General features: G+C 47.6%; 1 protein-coding gene across 1 annotated transcript; it reads left to right on the top strand.

Moving 5' to 3' along the window:
- The first annotated feature begins 2027 nt into the window (after nt 1-2027).
- DYNLRB1 (dynein light chain roadblock-type 1) lies at nt 2028-19655 on the top strand. The gene is made up of 4 exons (XM_052651048.1): nt 2028-2104; nt 10649-10724; nt 15665-15832; nt 19312-19655. Exons 1-4 carry the CDS (start codon nt 2102-2104, stop codon nt 19353-19355), a joined length of 291 nt encoding a protein of 96 aa, XP_052507008.1. The 5' UTR covers nt 2028-2101; the 3' UTR covers nt 19356-19655.
- The last annotated feature ends 1399 nt before the right edge of the window (nt 19656-21054 follow it).

The raw sequence follows: 21054 nt of genomic DNA on the forward strand, positions 1-21054 counted from the left end.
AGGTTCAAGATGATTGAGAAACTACAAGGGTCCTTAGCTGTTATGGCAAGAGTACAAATTGGAATCCAGGACTGTCTGACTCCAAAGACTGTGTGCTTAAACATTTTGCTGTACTGCTACTTAACAGCAACTCTGGGAGTCTTCTGTAACTAGTTCTATCTAATTGGCGTTCAAATCCTGTTAAGTCCATCTCCAAAACTTGAGAATCATTTCTTTCAGAGCTGCCCCCATTGCCACAGCCCACATCTTCATCCCTACCCTCATTGACTGTAGCAACTTGTCATTACTTTCATTCTCTCCAGTCCGTTCCGGTCCGTTTGTGCTGCCTCAGAATGATCTGTGGAAGACTTTAGTCTCAAGTAGTTCTCCCTAGTGGTTCCTCCATTCCAGAGAATATTAATTCCAAAACTCAAAGCCTATCGCTTAAAGCCCTAACTACTTCCAGCTCCTTCCAGTGCCTCCTTAATTCGTACTCTGGCTCCAGCCGGCCACATAGACTATAAGCCATACTCTTCTGTTCTTTTTCTTTTTTGCTTTTATGATTATGATCTTGTTCAATTCATTCACCCCTCTCAGTCTGGTTCACCATATGTAAGATGGTGATGATTCTCCTGTGCTTATCTTGGGGTCCAGTCACTGTATCCTTCTTCCCTTGCTAAACACTTTTCTAATGTTTCCTGCAGTCAATAATCATTTCTTTGTGTCCAATCCTTTTTTAAAAAACTTTACTTTGAAATGATTTTAGATTTACAGAACTGTTGCAAAAACAGTACAGAGAATTCCTGCACAACCCTTCACCCGGGCTTTCCCCAATGTTAACATCCCATATAACTTGGTACAGTTATAAAAACTTGACCATCAATAAAGTAACACTCAACTTTTATACTAAACGTTTTAAACCTTTATACAGCTGTCACCAGTTTTCCCACCAGTATTTTTCTCAGTCTCGTCCAACCTGTGACAGTCCCTCATTCAATCCTAGTCTTTCATGACCTTGATTTTTTTTTTTTTTTTGAAGAGTATTTCCCCGGGCACATTGTAGAATGCCCCTCAAGTTTAATGTTTTCTCAGTTAAGGCCATGGATTTTTGTGGAAAAAAACAAAAGCGGAGGTGGTGTACCCTTGGTGCATGGTATCAAAGGGCACGTATGAATATGTCCCATTTGCAGCTATGTTAACCTGAACCCTCCGGTTAACACGGTGTCTGCCAGGTTTACTCATTGTAAAGTCACTATTCAGTCCTGTTAATGTGCGGACGCCCATGGAAAGAGAACCAAGTCCTCCCCAACTGAGGCTACGGTGGAAAGAAATTTGGGAGCTTGATCATCTGTTGAAATCCAGCAAACTCCAGTGACTAGAAGAAACTAAACTGAGCCTGCAGGAGTTAGGGAGGGTGTCAGCCCAGTAACGCGGAGGTTCACTAATTAGTAAATCATTCCCTGCTACAGACCACAGGAAGTTCTGTGAAAGACGGAACACACACAGGGCTCTGGGACGGTGAGGGAGCACAGAATGTGAAGGGGCTCCTCCAAGGGAACACAGGGATTCAGAGTATGCAGACTGCCAGGCTAGCCTTGACCACTTCTCAGAGCCTGCATGGAATATTCCCAAGTGAGTCGCTCTGGAGACCCCCAAGGACGCTTGACTCCAGCCCGAACTCCAGGTTTTCTAGCGTTTTTAGAGCATTTGGGCTTCGCGCCTTGTTTTTGCCTCAACCTGAGAGCAAAGGCCTCAGCACCCCCAGTCCTCGCCTTCAGAATCGCTAATCACCCTCCACCCAGAGCCAACTCAAGACGAGGGTTGAAAGCCTCTTCCAACAACGCGAACCAGCATCTTTTCGGCACAGTGGGAGTGAGGAATTTTCCATAGCTGAAGTGCTCCTTTGCTCTCTTGCCGCTCACTTTCTGACTGCACAAGGAAATTCCCCTCGAACCCTGAGGGAGCTGACTAAGATCCGCCTACCCGCCCGCCCCGCCGTCCTACGCTGGTTTCTGATAGGCTATCGAGGCTGTCCGCCTTGACAAGGAGTTGTGCGCAGGCGCAGAGAGGCTGCGGGACTGGGCTGAGGGCCGGCGACGCAGAGCTACCGGATCGGTCCGAGATGGTGAGTGTCCGCCGGGAGCTTGTGGCAGGCGGCCGGGAGGTGGCCGAGCACGACTTTCCACCACCATAAGCCTGGCCTTCCATCCACCGGGGACGGCTCTGAGCGCCTGGCTGGGCATCCGCGGGGCTGGGCGGGGCCGGGCCCGAGCTGTCTGGAAGGCGGAACCGGGGCGGCGCGGGCCTCCAGACTCAGAAGGGACTGAGGCGGGGCCACCGGATCCGGCAGTCCCTTGACCGGAAGCAGTTGTTTAGGCCTCGGCTAGAGGTGGACGGAGGTGGGGAGGCCTGCCCACAAAACCCTGCATCCTAGCATCCTGGACCTTGTTGCACGACTGTAACTGTAATGATTACATTTACTGGGAGCTTAATTCGTGTCTGGCTCTGCTAAACGCCTCCCCGTACCTACATACCTACATGTAGGTACACCCCATAACTATGTAGGTGTACCTACATAGATAAGTAGGTACACCCATTATCCCCGTTTTACATACTTGGAATCTAAATCCCAGTGAAGCTAAGTGTCTTGCCCCAGGAAATGGCGGAGGTGGATTTAAACCCTAGAAGCTTGATTGCTGCCTTTGTGTCCCCGTAATTCTTTTGAGCCGCTGGGACATGATGCATGAGTCAGAAACGAGTGGGATCCACCCTTGGGGTTCTTGCCCTGCTGGCTGGAACTGTGGGCTCATTACAGGTTTGTTTTCTTGTGTTTTTAATCCTCCCAACTTTAAAATAACTTGAGAAGACCTTTTAAAGGTTAAATCAGGTTTAAAACCGTTCCCACGTTTAACACCTGTGAATGGTTTTTTAAAATCTTATATAAGTATTTAAAGACCATAAGAAAAATGGAAAAGGAATAAGAAACAATACCATGATCCGGAGTTAAGTAACGACTTATGATTGGGTATATTACAATTAGTCTTTTTCTCTTCAGTTTTTCCTCTATATAGTTTAGCAATGTACTTTGCTTTATATAGTTAGCTAGGTTATAATATAGAGAAGTAACTTCATCTTTCACATCACTTTTTAAACTGTAAAGAGAAAAATTAACTTTTAACAGATAAATCTTACACACAGTTAAAAAGAAAATCTGAAAAGATATAAATGGAAAATAGATCTCCCACCCAACTGGGACCCCCAACCTCGGTCTCCCAACCTTGGTCTTCTTCAGAAACAAACACTGTTAGTTTCTTTTATTATATCTGTATGTATATATCAGTTCAGTTGCTCAGTAGTGTCAGACTCTTTGTGACCCCATGGACTGTAGCACACCAGGCTTCTCTGTCCATCACCAACTCCTGGAGCTTGCTCAAACTCCTGTCCATTGAGTCGGTGATGCCATCCCATCTCATCCTCTGTTGTCCCCTTCTCCTCCTGCCTTTAATCTTTCCCAGCATCAGGGTCTTTTCCAAAGAGTCAGTTCTTTGAATCAGGTGGCCAAAGTATTGGAGTTTCAGCTTCAGCATCAGTCCTCCCAATGAATATTCAGGACTGATTTCCTTCAGGATTGACTGGTTCGATCTCCTTGCAGTCTGAGGGATTCTCAGGAATCTTCTCCAGGACTCTCAGGAGTCTTCTCCAGCACCACAGTTCAAAAGCATTGATTCTTTGGTGCTCAGCTTGCTTTATAGTCCAATGCTCACATCCATACGTGACTACTGGAAAAACCATAGCTTTGAGTACATGGACCTTTGTTGGCAAAGTGATGTCTCTGCTTTTAATATGCTGTATAGATTTGTCAGCTTTTCTAGCAACGTCTAGGTTTTCTAGCTATGTCATAGCTTTGTCTAGGTTTGTCATAGCTTTTCATATATATATATATATATATATATATATATGAGACCCCTTTTTCTTACACGAATCAGAGCTTCCTGCAACCTGTACCATGCTATTGTGTATTCATAAAAGCAAAACATACTTTAGATGCATGTTTTAACAAATTCAACCATTACGGAAATATGTAACTTAGAAAAGTGTATGTAGTCCCCATCTCACTCCCCTCTGCTGATCACTGTTGACAGTTGGATATGTCTTCTTCCAGATTTGTTTAGTGCATAAGCACATTTGTATATAACATGTTTATTACATGAAATTGGAATGTGTGTATTTATACGTATCAAGGTGACACAGTGGTAAAGAATCCGCCTGCCAGTGTAAGAGACAAGGATTCGATTCCTGGGTTGGGAGGATCCCTTGGAGTACCAAATGGCAATTCCATGGACAGAGGAGCCTGGCGGGCTACAGTCCATGGGGTCAGAAAGAGTCAGACATGACTAAGAAAGCACACACACAAGCTTATTTTAGGTTATACGTATAATCTCATTCTTTAACTTTGTTCATTAAAAAAAAACAAATATTTTTCATGTTGATACATACAAATCTATTTTATTCTTTTATAGGACTGTTTTCTTATTCCATTGCATTATGTCCATTTAGATGGTTTACAGTTTTTCACTCCAGACAGTGCTGCAGTACTGTTGTTTTTTTTCTTTTTCCACTCGTGCTCATGTTGATGTAGCATTATGTAGTAGTGATACTTATGGCGTGCACATTTTAACATTTTGGGGGGTGTGTGTGTGTGTTAGTCGCACAGTCGTGTCCGACTCTTTGCGACCCTATGAACATTTTGGTAGAAAATGACAAATTGCCCTTTACTCTGGTGATATAAAAATCGGCTATAATTAGCATCCAGTTTTACTCCACCACACAAGTATTTTCACCTTTGTACATTCTCCTTCCTCTTTGTTCACGTATTCACATTCAAGATATACCTGCTAGTTTTTTGTTTGTTTAATACCCAAAGACATATAACTTTGTTGCTATCTCTCTTTGTAATGAATCATTTTTAGTGACTGAATAATAATCAATGAAATATTTTTATCATAATTTGCTAAACATTCCCCCCGGTATACCTTTGGGTTGCGTCTAGTTCTTCAGTAGTAGAAATAACGCTGTGATGAATGTCTCTGAATGTGTAGTTTGTTTTTCTTTCTTTTTTTCCCCCACATTTATTAGATTATTTCCTTAGGAGAAATTCTCAAAGAATTTGAAGCAAGGGGATCGGCACATATGGTTCTCATAATAGTGTTGTCCTATAGCTTTCCCAAAAGGTCTCATTGCCTTTGTACCAGTTTTACCGTAATAACTGCCAGTGTTCAAAAACATAACCTCGGCATTGCTGTAATTTTCATGTCTTTATTTACAGGGAACGTTGAACATCTTTCTTGTGTTTGTGGTTTCTCTGAGGTGTATTTTCTCCTCTTATCCTTTTTGCCCACTTAATTTTTAGAGACTTGCTGTTTTTCTTAATCATTCTGTGTGATGTTTTGAAATTACTCTCTTGTCTGTTGTATTTGATGCAGATGTTGTCCCCTCCTTGTAATTTCTTTTTGTTTAACAGAAATTAAAACTTTTTTATGCTTGGTCGTCACATTGGTCACAGTTTCTTTGTGAATCATTTGCTTCAATGGTTACCCCTCCTGTGCCAAACCAGCAAATAATCCTGGAGTTTTACTGCTACTTTTTTATTTGTTTGGAGTCTTTTTTTGTCTGTTAGCAGCATGCACCTAGAAATTAGAGAACCCAGGAGCCTGGCCCCTTCTCTGGTGCAGACTCCCATGTTAATAGAAATAAAGACTCGGGGTGCTGAGGGTCCCAGCCGGGCTCTTTCTAGGAACAGGGCAGGAATTTGGAGATGTGAGCCGACCCCGAGGGGCTGCATATCCACTTAGATACATCTGGTACCAGTCGGCCAGCACTGCAAGGATAACAGACTTTAGAGACAAAGGTGGCATGACTTGGATGCCTGGCTGGGACTCTTGCATCTGCTAATGTTGCTGTGGCTGCTCTTGTCCTTTTGGCAGCGTTTGTTTTCTTTCTTGGCTCCTTCAGGGCTGAACCTGACGTTTGTTTTAAGCAGTTGCTCCTGAAGGCAGGTGCCTACTGCCTCCTGTAGACCTCATGACCCCCACCCCCCAGGCCTAACCCCACCCTACTAGCTGTGATCAGGCTGGAGAAGCTATTGTCTAGTCTTCCAGGAAAAGGTTTTTATTAAGTTTGATTACATAAAAATTCAGAACCTCTGATTATTGAAAAACACTGTAAACTTAAAGTAGAAAAGTGGGAGAAGTGTAATTTATATGATGGGCAGAAATCTAAAATTTCTAACTTAAGAGTTTTTGAAAATCAACAAAATTAGTAGAAAAAGCAAAAGACTTGGAAAAGGAGAGATGCAAACAGTCAAATTCCAGCTTAACTTCACTGATAAGTTTTGGTTTTGTTTTTTTCTGACTAGCCTCATTGATAGTTCTTTCTTTTTTTTATTTGGCTGTGTTGGGTCTTAGTTGTGGCATGTGGGAGCTTCATTGCAGGGCACAGACTCTCCAGGCCAGGGGGCGCAATAGTCATGGTTCCATGGCATGTGGGATCTTAGTTCCCTGTCTGAGGATCGAACCCACATCCCCTGCATTGCAAGGCAGATTCTTAACCACCAGACCATCAGGGAAGTCCCCTCACTGATAATTCTTAAAAATTAAAGAAAGGTTGACTTTTTGTTATTTGGGTTTTGCTTGTCAGATTAGCAGAGAATCAAAAACCTTCCAATACCGATTCTCTCTATTCCTTGAACATGCTGAACTGCTTCCCATTTCACTGTTAGTTTTCATGCTGCTTTCTGGAGTACTTTTCTTTCTCATCATTTAGTTCTTGGCTTAAGGATTACATCCTTGGGTGTGTTCTGACCACACTCATCCAAGAAGCATCCCCCTGCCCACCCCGGCCCCCCAGCCCCCATCCCTGTACGCTGCAAGAGTATTGCCACTTGTTTTTGAAAGTCTCTTGTACCAAAATCGGAACTCGTGAGGATGGGGACATCTTCATTTGTGGTCAGTGGTGTATTCAATGCTTCTCTTGACCTTCTGTGTGTCCTTGGGCAAAATGCTTCTCCTTTCTGAACCTTGGTTTCCTCCTTGTAAAATGGATCTCATACTAACCATGGAAGGTTCAGATGAGAGGTGTCTGAAGACATTCATCCTAATATCTGAGCTGTAGCAGATACTGAGTAGGTCAGGTATACTTGTGTGTCCTCCCTTTTTTGGTAAGCATGTTTACGTTTTAAGCAGCTAGATCTCAGTGGTTGGGTCTCATTAAATTCAGGATCATATAGACCCTCGCTCATCACGCTGGGTACTGTAAGCCCAGGGTACTATACTTAAAAAGGTTGATTTTTGTAAAACACAGTTGAGGAAATGGTTTTTATTTGTTCCTCAAGTATCTATTAAGCTGTACCAGGTACTGGGATTACAAAATATCTGGGTTCCTGCTCCCAGGTTTCCTTGGGTCTGGAGGAAGAGATCAGAGAAGGCAATGCCACCCCACTCCAGTACTCTTGCCTGGAAAAATCCCACGGACGGAGGAGCCTGGTAGGCTGCAGTCCATGGGGTCCCAAAGAGTCGGACATGACTGAGCGACTTCACTTTCACTTTTCACTTTCATGCATTGGAGAAGGAAATGGCAACCCACTCCAGTGTTCTTGCCTGGAGAATCCCAGGGATGGAGGAGCCTGGTGGGCTGCCGTCTCTGGGGTCGCACAGAGTCGGACACGACTGAAGCGACTTAGCAGCAGCAGCAGGAGATAAGCAGAACAGATAGTTACACTCATTGCTGATAAGTGCCATGGAGTCAGGGTGCCTTGGGTACCTAGAAGAGGGGCAGGTGTCCAGAGCAGGCCTCGCACAGGAGACTCATGAGCGGAGCCCAGAGACTTGGGAGTTAGTTACATCTAGTGGTGAGTGAGGGAGAGGAGGTTGCCCGCTTTCGGAAAGAGCAGTACTCACCAGGCCAGGCCGGGTTCTGGCGGGCTGTGCTTGCCCCCTGCAGTCCATTCTCCACACAGCAGCCAGGGCATCCTTATGAAACAGATCTTGTCATTGCTCACCCGAAACCTGCTAGTGGCTCCTCATACCCCCTGCCTTTAAAAACCAAAGTCGTCACTCTGGTCTACGACACAGCTGAAATCTAGTCTGATCCTGCCTCCCTCTCCTCTGGCTGCCTGCCACCCACTGCCCTCAGCCACACTGACCCCTTTGCATTTTTTCTGGAACACTCTCCCTGGAAATCCACCTGGTTAGCTCCTTTGTTTCTTTTCAGATCTCTACTCAACTATCACCTTAGCGAGGCCTTCTGTGACCACCTTGTTTAAAATTGCCATCAGCCCCTTGCTTTCCAGATCCCCCATCCCTACTGAATCTGACATTTGTATTTTATTTATGCTTTTGCTTAATGTCTGATTCCCTCCCCCCACTCCACCCCCAAAATCAGCTTCATGAGGACAGGGTTTTTGTTGTACTGTGTCCAGCACAGCACCCCTAGGCCTAAACAACATCTGACACATAGAAGATTCCCATACAGTTATCGAATGATTGTTTTACAGAATTTCGTCTTTTTCATTTCAGCCTCTCTTTCCAACCTCCAGGGGTATTTTGGACTTCGATTCTGCCATATTTAGCTTTCCCCATCCCTAGTTTGATTGCATGTTGATTGAAATGTCCTAAACTGCCATCCTGCTTATTCTTAGGTATTCTTATTCTTGCAATGTTGAGAATGTCAGAGCTCCGTAGTCCCATGTCAGAGATCTGTGATCTCTTGGATAGACAGAGAGATGGGTTAAAAAATGTTTTTAAATAAAAATAATATAATAGAGTAAAAGAGGCTGTTAAAAAAAAAGAAAACCTTATCTATAATTCCCTACTCTTGGTGTGGCTTTTTATTTCATTCGTGATCCTTCTAGCCCTCTTCTTGTTTTCACGCGGATGCCGTTTCCCAAGCACTTTCTTTTTAAGGTATTATAAATATTCTGATTACCATCGTTAATGTGGTATATTCCTGTGAATGGACATTCGTAATCCCCTTGACGTTTTCCCTAGATGTTGGGCAGTTTTGGCTCTTCCTGCTTTTTGTTACTAAAGATGTCACTGCAGCAAACATCTTGCCCTTAGTTCTCTCGGATCGTTTCCTTAGGATGAATTTCCAGGAGGGCTACCAGGTCAGGTTGAGTACTGTGTAGTATTGACCACTGTCCTATAATACTCTGTCACTCCTCTCCGGAATAGTGTGTGGTCGGAGCTCAGTGAAAGTCCAGTGAATGAATCAAGATCTCACCCACGCATAACCCACTGCGTTGTACTTTCAGTCCACATAGCTAGCCATGTCCTTTTACCAAGGCTCCACATTACAGAGGCGTCAGGCTCTTTGCCATTTTGTAGGAGGAACTTGTTTGCCCTTCCCTCCAGCATTTGAGAGTATTCACACGTCAGTGGAAAGTGGGTGGCAGTTACTGGATTGTGAGGCTTGGGCCTACTAGAAAAACAATCTTTCTTTGTGCTGTCTCCATCCTCTGCTGAGAAGCTCCTCCTCTGGGCCAGCTCATCAGCCTGTGAGGGTGGGGTACCACTCTCTTTTGGTGAACAGAGCCTCTGTGTCCAAGAGTCTGACCTTCAGCCTGTGAGGAGCATCTCACTAGATTCTGGATGGGTCTAGAAGGGACCTCCTGAGATCAAACACACTTGAAGACCAATTTCCATCCACAGGGGGAGTTAGGCCTAGTTCAGTTTAACAGCTGTTCATTGAGCCCCTGCTCTGCAGACCATTAGAGAGACTTTAAGTCAAACAACACTTAACTGATTCCCAGAGAGAGAGACAGTCAAGAGTTCAGGGAGTCCGTTGGAAATGGCCAAAGGCCACTGAATTGGAATCAGTAAAGGCTTCGTGGAGGACGTGATATCTAAGATGATCCTGGAGAATTTGTTGGGATTTCAGCGAAGAAGAGGCCTTGTTTGGTAAAAGCTGTGGAGGCAGGGAGACACAGACATAACAGGTGGAGAGTGGAGGGAAGGGTAGAAGAGATGGGAGTAACAACAGAGAAGGTCTTGCCTGGCGAGGTGAGGACTCACAGTCTGATTGTCCACTCGGTTTACAAATCGCATGTGCCAGAGTCGCCCACCCAGACCAGCTCCTGACGATGCAGGATTCACGAGCCCCTCCCCTGCCTTTCCTCTGGCTGTGTGCTGGGTTACACTGTCTCAGGTGCCAGCTTACCAGTCACTGAGTCCATCCTCATGGGATCATTTTGCTTCCTTTGGGATGTGCTCTTCAGGCCACAGATGACTGTGTATCTCCTTCCTGTTAGACACCTCCATTTGGAATTTTTCAAATCATTAGTTTCCTCTGGTTTGTCCCCCAGCTGTACCAAGTAGCTGAGTCATGGATGTGCCTATACTCCTGGGAATAGTATTTGAGTTCTGCTCCCTACTAAGTGAGGGGCAGAGAGCCCCTGGTGGGCAGAGGGAGCAGCCCCACCCCACACTGTTGGTTTCGATGCTGGTGGTGGCCTCAGGACTGTTCTAGGTAGTCCCGGGGAGCTTGCAGGAGGTGCCACGTGCCCGGGTATTAGCTGTTTGTTGTTGGGAAGTGTGATTCATCTGCCTCGGGTACGAGGGAGTTGATCCAGGCTTCCTGACTGCTCTAACCTTGGTCTTATTCTCTCTGGCAGGCAGAGGTGGAGGAGACCCTGAAACGACTCCAAAGCCAGAAGGGTGTGCAGGGAATCATCGTGGTAAACACAGAAGGTACACCCTCCTTCCAGCCATGAGCTGAGTGCTGGCCAGCCCCCAGAAAAGAGCCCAACACGGCATAACACTTGCTTTTTACTAAACCTCTCATGTACCTGATCTAGTTCTCATCCTTTTATTTTTTTTTAAGTCACCTCCAGTTTCCTAGTACCATTACTAGAATTCTTAATTTAAAAAAAGGAAAAATCCTCCCTACCCCACTGCCCTGACACGTCATACTCCTCAGTGTGCCATACTTCTTCAGTCAGCCCTTGTCCAGTGCCTTTTCTCTCGGTCATAATTATAGTTGTTACTCTCTTGCATCTGTTTACTCCCGAGTTCCTGTTTGGGGTTTTGATTTTGCTCCGTGGTTCACATACGTAAAATTTTTAGCTCCAGCCCAGTGTCCATTCTCCATTCCCCCTTAATGTTGTCTCTGCTTCTCTTCTGCTGTCTCACACTGCTGTCAGCTGCTTTGGGCCTATAGTTTTCCTTCCTCTTCTGGGACATTATTTCAACAACTGTAAAACGGTACAGATGCTAGTTTTTCTCAAACCACAGTAGACGTGATGAAGAAGGAGACCGATACTATTACACACCTGTTCTCTGCCAGGCCGCGGGCTGGTGCTCCACAGACAGGTCCTTTCTGTCATTTCTTGAAGCGGCTCTGTTGTCTCCATTTTGCAGTAGAGAAGAGTGAGTCTAGAAATTCGATTTTGCCACCATTATAGAGCCAAGATTTTACCCCAAGTCTGTCCGAGTGCACTTGGGCTCTTTCTCCCACAGGGTTCCCTGAAGGACCAGAGAGTGGCTGCTGGGCTCAGTCCCCGGCCGTGTCCAGGGTCCCCCAGCTGGGCCCCCCGCCCCATTCTCCAGCCCAGTGCATTCAGTCCGCTTGGCTTTGTTTGACGCTCCTGGAGAGCCTCTGTGTGTATGCATTGTCATTCTGGGCCTTATTTTGGAATCGCAGAATTCTCAACAGTGCCTGCTTAAATAGAGCAGAATGAAAGTCACCAAGGGTAACAAATAGAAGGTCGCGTGTCCTCAGTTAGAATGTTGTTTTCCAAGTCGTCAGACCCCGGCCAGCCCATAGCTAGGTAAAATGTGTGCCCCAGCTTTGTCAGGCTCTGATTAAACCGTGTGGTCACTGCATTCAGAGGCAGCGGGGTGGGGAGCCTGAGGACACTATGGGAGGCATCTCAGGTCCACCACTCATCAGCTGGGTGGCCAAGGCTTTCCCTTCCCCTCTTCAGAACTTAGCCGCCTCAAGCTGCTTCCTTGGTCCTTGCTCCAAGGAGCTTCTTGCTCTAAGACCCAGAAGACTTGGTATGAGACTCTTCTGTAAATAGACATTTTAGAAACAGCCCCAGGGGCTGACTCCCCAGCTGGGACCCCCTAGACTGCCACCAGTATTCCAGACCACAAGCCTTCATTCTTGTGTAAAACTGCCCTCAAAGTTGAGCTTTTTCATTGGGAAAATAGAGCCCCAACTTCTTACCTTTTTGATACTGATGAGCACTTACTTTTTGTGTACTAATGTGGCAGTATGGCACAGTAGCTAATGTGGAATGTGCAATCAGACTGCCTGGGCGTGAATCCTGACTTTACTCTCTTACCAACTATGTGATCTTAAACAAGTCACTTAACCTCTCAGCTTGTTTTCTCATCTGTAAAATGTGGACAGTCACACTATCTCTTTCTGAGGGAAGCTTTTAGAACAGTGCCTGATGTATAGTAAATGCCACATGAATGTCAAAAATTCTTGTGTGTTTGTTTCTTTATCCATCTGTTTATTTGCTTGTTTATTTGATGGCAGAGCCACACAGCATGCAGGATCTTAGTTCCCTGACCAGGGATCGAACCTGTGCTCTCTGCAGTGGAAGTATAGCGTGCTAACCACTGAACCACCAGGAAATTCCCCATGTGCTTCTTAATTTGTGGTCCATTCATAGATATCCCTCTTCAGATTCTCATTTACATTTCACACATTTCTGTAAAGTAGGGACATTTGCCCATTTTTCAGATGACAAACCAGAAGCTGAGAGCAGTCAGGTTGACCTGCCCTGGATCACCCAGCCACAGATGGAGGTGGTCAGAACTCACTGCTCTGGGGGACCCTTAGCCCCTCTGAAGGCTTGCATTAGAGGTGCTCAGTCAGGGTGATTGTATTAGGGATCACTGATACACCTCTGGGGCTTTCTACCTCTGTGATTCAGTTCAGCTGCCTCTTCCAGCAGGATGTCCTCCCTGACCAGCAATCCGGAGGGATTGCTCCCCTCCTCTGAAATCAGGACATGCTCTTGTCCCAGTCGCTTACCAACCACCTGCCACTGCCTGGTGATGTCTCACCCTTGGCCAGATTTAAATGATGTTTCAAAATAAAAATGTACCTTTAAGCAGACTTAACCAAGAATGGAATGTAAGGAACATCCTATTTGTACCCTCCAGACCCCCTGCCATCTGCTGCTACCCACACAGGGCAAAATAAAAGTCTCAAATGTGTAAATCCCTGAGGGCAGAGCTTTATCTCTTGTGATTATTTCTGTATCCCCAGCACCCAGAGTAATGCTGACACAAAGTTGGTTCTCAATAAATACCTAAGTTTTATTATTGTGTTTTAATTGTTGATTGATGAGGGGGGTTGGTGGGCGGACCTGGCTATACAACCTGACAGATCTGAGCCCCAGATTCGAAATCACGGCTTTGAGGTGACCAGCCACCACTGCAGGCGCTTAGCCCCCGTTTGTGGAGGCCACGGCCTGCAGTAGGCCACCTACTCACTCGGCTGTCTTTGAGGTGTTCCCCAGCTCTGGCATCCTGTGAATCTGGAATTCTCTCTTGTGCTTGTTTGAAATTATCCCCAGTGTTGGTCCCTGCCCTCCGTCCCCACCCTGCCAGCTCCATGTTTTCTTTCGTTTTTACAGTGAACCAACAAGAGGTTAGTTTCTTTTCTCCCTTACACACCCTCTCACTTGGTAGACATGTGATCACACTCATGACAGTATATTTGAACTAAAAGCACACCTGTGTCTACTCATTTTTTAACAACAGCCATAAATATTTGATGCAGTCTCCCTAAAGACACTGGTGAGCACATCAGATCTGCCTCTGGCCCTTCGGGAGCGTCCAGTCTGCTGGGGACAGGTGTCAGGGGCGCCTGACCACGTCCGGGGGTGGAGGGAGACATGAGGGACAGCGGGAGTCAGGAGAGAGCAGGGAAGGGAAAGACAGCTCCAGGCAGAGGGACCTGAGAGAAGGTGGCCTGACGGAATACAAAAAGAAAGCCAAGGGGCTTGACCCCCACCCACCCCCAGGCTTTGCCAGGCCTCAAGACTGGCCCCTCAGGTTACCTGGGGATGGGGTTCATAGCGTGGGTGATGTCAATAATAAATCAACACTTACTCTGTGCATGCTTTTGCTCAATATTTTCAGATGGATTAAGACACATTTAGGCCTCCCAGCAGCACGATGAAGCACAGGCATTATTTTACAGATAAGGAAATGGAGGCTTAGGTTAGATCACTTGTGTAAGGCCACGTAGCCAGGAAGGGGCAGAGCCAGGGGAGAAGCCCAGGTCCTCGATTTCAGAGTTCCTACTGGTCATCTCCCCAGCTGCTTATACTGCTGTCCCAAGGAAGGTTCCACCACTGAATGAGGCCTCGTGGGGCCCTGGTGGGTACCTAGTTGCCACCCAGGACACAACATCTGCCCTCGTGACCTGGTCATCTTTTCCTTTAGAGGCAAGTGATCACTGCAACCTGTCCTCATAACTCCACTTGGCTCAGAGCAGCCTCTGACTCACTGCTGCTGCTCCTGCTCCCATGCCCTCTTCTGCCTGTACTCACTGTGCCATAATAAGACAAGGTTTGGTTAGTTTCTTGCCACCCATGGGTAGGTCTGCGGGTGACTGTCTTTGGCTGAGCCTTTGGCTGGTCAGTTCTAGGCCAGATGGCAGGGTCCTGGAGCCGAAATCCAGCCACTGATGTGTGGGGAGCGACGTGGGGCACACTTGTCACAAGAGCCTGTGCACTGTGAGCACTTGGGGCCCCATCGCTGGAGCCTCTAGCTGACATGTTACAGTGATTCATTGGCTTCTGATGACCTAGTCGTGGCCTGAGGTGTCTCAAGCTAAGCCCCATCCCTCACCTCCATGACAACAGGCACCGTCCAGTGAGGGCGGGCCATTTAATAGTTCATTGCAAGGACGCAGTCCTTAAAACAGGAAAGGCTTGGTGCAGGATGTTGTTCAGTACGAGGTGATTAAGTAAAAAATGCAGCCTGAGTCCCCAGCAATAGGGGAATGATTAACCCTGTGGAATGGCCACTTGTGGGCTCATTGAAAGCAGTAGCAACGCTGTTTACAAGGGTGTGTGCAGACAGAGAAACAGGCTTTAACTTGGGGGCACCATCATGTGTGTAGACAGTGTGTTTATGCCTGAGCCCTAAGCCTTGTTAGGAACTGGAGCTTTAAAACACTAGTGATGGTTCTGTCTTGGCACGGGCTGACCTTCTTGTACTTTTCAGTATTTACAGATTTGTAGGAACTATTCTTTGTTCATATTCTCAGTGTTATGAGTGATAGTCTATCCTTCTGTTTCTGGAAACCAGTCAGTATGTGGCCCTGTGAAGGGAGCCCAGCAGTGAAGCCGGCAGGACTTCACTGGAATCCTGGCCCCACTGCTTCTGTTTATCTGCTGTGAGACCTCAGCAGGCCACCTCATTGCTCAGAGCTTCTGTTGCCTGGTTGACAAGTAAAGATGGTGACGCCATCCTTAGAGCAGTTCTGGGGACTGGAGCTAACATCCTTCAAGTGCTCAGCACTTGCCTGTCAAGTCCTCAGTGAACACTGGGCGATGAGTGTTAACTGCCAGTCTAGGCTCTGGACTTCTGGGTGCGGGGCTGGGAGCAGGGCAGAAAGGCACTCCCAGGGTTCTGCTCAGTCTCTGCTCTCCCCGCAGGCATTCCCATCAAGAGCACCATGGACAACCCCACCACCACACAGTACGCCAACCTCATGCACAACTTCATCTTGAAGGCCCGGAGCACCGTGCGCGAAATTGACCCCCAGAATGACCTCACCTTCCTTCGAATTCGCTCCAAGAAAAATGAAATTATGGTTGCACCAGGTAAGGGGTCTTCCCCATCCCCACTTGAGAGCAGACCCTCACTGTGCAGGCTCTGTAGCTATCAGGAAGGCTTCGGGTGTGGGTGTGTCCGTGGGTTCCACAGAAAGGCCTGAAGAGCAGAAGGTACAGATTGGAGAGTCCCATCACCTGGCCCAGCCCGGCTGGCATCCCCAGCAAGTCCTCATTCACAGTGACTCTAGGCAGACCCTGTCCTGGGTTCTGGGCCCTAGTAGGGAATTCTGGGCCCAAGTAGGGAATTATAGTGTCGTGGGGGAGATAGACACGTGTGTGTGTGTGTGTGTGTGTCTGTGTCTGTGTGTGTGTCTGTGTCTGTGTGTCTGTGTGTGTGTGCAAGCGTATTGGTCAGTCATGATTTGGGGGAACTCATGGAGCACTTGGGCACATGGAGGAGGGCGTGATTAGGCTTGCTTGTGGCAGTCAGCAAAGGCTTCCCAGAGGAGGGCACAGGTGAAGAGGAAGCGAGTGGGGGGGCGGGGGGGTGGTGGTGGTGGAGTTGGAGCTGTGCCCGAAGGAAAAAGAATGCAGTGATTCTAAACCAAAGCGTGAGGCAAAACCACCATGCACTCATTCATTCTAAAAAAAAAACACAAAAAACATCAGTTTGCCCAGTTCTTAAATACAGTCCTGTTTCTCTGGTCCCCATGCAGACAGTCTCTCCTCCAGCACGGGAAGGGATTGCTCTGTTTTCACATGAAGTACTTGGGGACTGTGTGGTGCAAACAGTACCGGTCTTAGCATCTATTCTCAGGGTGACGAGATGCTCACCCTGGGAGGTGCCCCTAAGCACCTGACCACAGGAGGGGTCAGCAGGGCCACCTGCCCTGCCCCACTTCACTCACATGCATGGCCTGCTGTGGTAGACAGATCCTCCAGTACTGTCTGCAGTTACTCCTCTCTCACCGTCCCCTTTGTGGCTGAGCCCTGAGGTGAGTGAGCGTGAGGTGTTGGAGGCGGCTGCAGTGCAGCCTGTCTAGAGCAGCAGGATGCGTGTAGGAAGGAGGGGAGGTGATGTGTGTGGTCCAATTTAGAAGGCCTCAGGCGCCAAACTCAGCTGTCTGACTTGACTTAGTGAGCGGAGGTTTTTTCAAGGCAGTCAGTAATAGGATTGATTGGGGGCCTGGACAAAGGAGGGCAGGGGGAAGGCTGGCACAGTGACTGGCCCTGGGCTTGCCACACAGGCGGCTAGGAGGCTGGCTGCAGAATTCTGAGGTAATTTGAGAGGGGCCAGCCCCTCCTTGCAGCAGAGCATCACTGCTCCTGTTCCCAGGCCTGTCTGGGCCCAGTGGCGCTGTTTGGAAGGCTGTGAAGGAGAGCCCCATAGAGCCAGTCACAGGGGCCCCCGGTCTCCTGGGGACACTCCCTAGAGGGCTGGGGACAGAGCAGGTCAGTTCCAAGTGAAAACATAGAATAACTTCAGTCATTTATTCCAAAGACATACATACATTGTTTATCATCATCGTCGTCTAATGGGTCTCAGGCCAACCAATGATGAGGTCTCTGATACTGTCAGAAAATAGACTGCAGCAGGCACGCCAGCTGGTTTTCCAGCTTCACCTCTTATGAGTCTGACCTTAAGCAAATCACAGAGCGCCAGCAAACCTGTTTCCATCTCTGTAAAATGTCTGGCAGGGGATGGTCCTGCTCTGGTATTCGGGATGCCTCATCTGGTTGAATATGTTGGCACGAGGTCAGCAGAAAAGCTTGAGATCAGATTTAAATTCAAATCCCTCTCAAGATTTCATGCTCTGTGGTTACAGACAAACCTCCACTCCCCTAAAATTTAGGCTGCCAACCCTCCAAATTGGAGCAGACCTTGTGCCCCCACATGGGAGCTCACAGTGTGAAGCAAGGACAAATGATGTCTCCAAATCGCCAGACTCTCCATAGACAGCATTTCTTGGCTTAAAGCTTCTAAGAATGTCTGCTTGGAACACCTGAGTTAACACAGGGCAATCAAGCCTTAACACACTACTTCCCACAAAGCACTGGAGTGCTGTTATTGAATGTGGAGCCTGGTTATTTGGAAGAAAAGACATGGGTATTGCTAATAGTATCTATTCATTAGCTGTGTTGGTAGCTTGTTATTTCTATTTTTGTTAGTGATTTTTCACTTACACAGATTGCTTAGCCATGAGACTTGTTACATAATAGCTGGTCCTTCCGAGATGTCCATCGTCAAGGGAAGAAGCAAGGTTTAGGCTTGACTCTGAACAGACACAAAGCAGATATGGCCAAGGTTTTCAGGTGTTCAGCAAGAGGCAGACCAGAGGCGCCCAGCACCTGAGTCAAACTCAGCTCTCCCACCTGGCGTATTAGCCTTGGCTTGGCGAAGTCATTTAATTCTCTGAGCCTTAGTGTTCTCATTAGTAAAAATAAGAAAACACTGGTCCCTGCCTCATAAAGTGATTTGAGGATTCACTGATATGCTGTTTGAGAAGGGATCAACCCAGAGCCAGCACGGGGAAGCCTTGGTAAATGTTTGAGTGTGATTATTAAGTGGGCAAAGTTTAAACACCCTGCTTCTCCCATTTCCTCTTCTGTAAAATGAGAGGCAGTCAGGCTCACCCCATAGGACTTGGACTTGCTGTGATTTCATAACGGACATTCCTTCTGACTGGCTCCATCCCCAGAGCTGGAACTCAGGTGCTTTGGCCCCCTTTGACCTGGTGCCTTTGAAATTTTCTAGTTCAGAAGGTTCTGGAAGGCCAGCAACTGAACTTGTGACAGAACTGACATTAACCCAAGACCAGCAGGGTTGAAACGGCAACCCACTCCAGTATTCTTGCCTGGAGAATCCCAGGGACTGGGGAGCCTGGTGGGCTGCTGTCTAAGGGGTCGCACAGAGTCAGACATGACTGAAGCGACTTAGCAGCAGCAGCAGCAGTGTTGAGGTTAGAATTCCATCTTGGATACTAACTATCCTGGTAACCTTAAACAAGTGGTTCTCCCAGAACCTGCAGCATCAGCATCACCTGGAGCTTGTTAAAATGCAAATTTTTAGGCTCCACCCCAGGCCCAGGGAGTCCAAGCCCTTGGAGTGGGGCCATCTGTGTTGTTTTAAACAGCCCTCCCGGTTATTCCAGCACTCTAATTGGAGAACCAGTACTGTAGGCAGTTCATTTAAACTCTGAACCTGAGTTTCCCAACCCCAAAACTTGATAACCCTACCTCTCTGTTGGTACTGGGAAGATTAGAAATGAGGGTGCTCTGCCAAGCGCCACTGCTGGGCAGGGTTAGGAGCCTGCTTGCTTATGGCGTATGCAGAAGCCCGCACAGCAAACATGCGGGTTCATCTTGTTTCCCAGCCACAGGAAGCAGCCTGAGCGTCCATGCTTTTTATCCCTCTCCACCGCACCAGCATTTTACAGTTGGTGATTGAATGATTTATTGGCTTTGTGGTGTGTTTTTCTCCCATTTTACAGTTGGTGATTCTTTTTTTCATGTTTCCTCTCTTGCAGATAAAGACTATTTCCTGATTGTGATTCAGAATCCAACTGAATAAGCCGTTTTCTTGGCTCCCTGCGTCATTCCTTAATTTAATGCCCCTCAAGAGTAATAGCGTTAGTCATGTCCACTGACGGGCACGTGGAAGGCACGCTGGCGCCCTCCCAGGCCAGTCCGTGGCCCAGTGGGCCGCACCCCTCCCCCGCGCCCCTCCTGGCCGGCTACCCGATTTCCGGGAGGAAGCCACGCCCAGGTTTCGCAGCAAGAGCTCGTGGGAAGCCCACGCCCCGTTTCCTTCTGACTTTGTCGCCCTTGGACGAGGCTGCTTTTCTTTAACTAAAAATAACCAGAATGCTCACCCGGCTGGCTGTGTGTCTTTAAACACGGGGTTGAAAGGGTCTCGCTTCCTGTGTGGTCACGTGGTCCGGAGGCTGCGCCCGCACCGCCCACAGCCGGGGGTGCTCTGTGCTCCTTCAGCACCTGTGGCCGCACTTGCTGAGCCGGACACGGCTTATAACTGCTGTCTCGTTTCTGGGCCTCTTGGCCCTCGCCATCCCTTTTATCGTTTCTCATCCCCATCAGTGGTTTGAAACATTTTTTTCCGACTGCACTTCACTAGGGAAAGGAGAGTGAAATTTGTTGAGTGCCAGGTGTGGCTCATATCACCCTTGCAGTTTGCTGCGGACGGGGTGGTTCAGCGTCTTTAACGGTCAGGAAGTTGGGTTCTCCGGAATGGCTTGCCTGAGACCTCATGGACGGAGCACAGGGCTCCGACTCCAGGAGCTCTGCTGTTTCCGTACTGCCTTCCCCAGAAATCCTAAGTGGTCTGGTTCACCCATGTGCTCACCCTGAGTAAGCATCCGCCTTCCCTTAAGGCGCGGAATGGGGTGCAGTGGGGCGGGCGGGGTCGGGGTGCATTCACCACTCAGTGAAGCCAAGCCGTAGGCCATTGGTCGCTCAACAGCACTCTGGGGGTTTTCCCTCCCGAAACGGTGTGTATTTACTTTTTGTTAGGGGTTGTTTTTGTCTTGTGACAGAGGAAAAGGGCTTCCCTGGTGGCTCAGATGATCAAAAATCCCCCTGCAATGCAGGAGACTTGGGTTGGATCCCTAGGTGGAGAAGATCCCCTGAGAGAAGGGAATGGCAACTCACTCCAGTATTCTTGCCTGGAGAATTCCATCTACAAAGGATGGTGGGCTACAGCCCATAGGGTCACAAAGAGTCGAACACTACTAAGATGACTAACACTGACTGACAGAAGTAAAAAAGATTTCAACTATAAAGCAGACGTCAGCTTTCCCCCTCTTTGTCCTGCTCCCTTCCCCAAGCAGTAACCTCCATCCCCAGTGTGAGTGTGTCCATCCAACAAAAATGCTTTTCTAAATTTTCCAGTGAAGTTTCCTTCACAGTGCATTCCCAGGGGAGTGTACCCTTGGGAGCCTGGAGGTGTAGTTTATAAGGGCTCAGCAAAATTTCTTCAAAATCTGTTTTAGTGGAAGATCATAGGAACTTTTCACTTCATAATCTGTTTGTCTTAGTATAGAAATAATCCTTTTAAATACTTACCCCCAAATCTTCAAGCACACCTGATCCTCTGGGACGTCACTTCGTGCTCTTCCTGTCGCTGTGGGCTGGGAAGCGGTGATCACAGACGACACTGATAAGTAATTCTCTCAGAGATTCAGGGCTCGAGAGGAAGTGCGATGTGACCACCATTGTCTTTGTTCTCAGAGGCTATTGAGTCTTGGATTCAAATC

This window comes from Budorcas taxicolor, chromosome 13 (genome assembly GCF_023091745.1).
Source record: "Budorcas taxicolor isolate Tak-1 chromosome 13, Takin1.1, whole genome shotgun sequence".
In the NCBI taxonomy this organism is placed as follows: Eukaryota; Metazoa; Chordata; class Mammalia; order Artiodactyla; family Bovidae; genus Budorcas; species Budorcas taxicolor.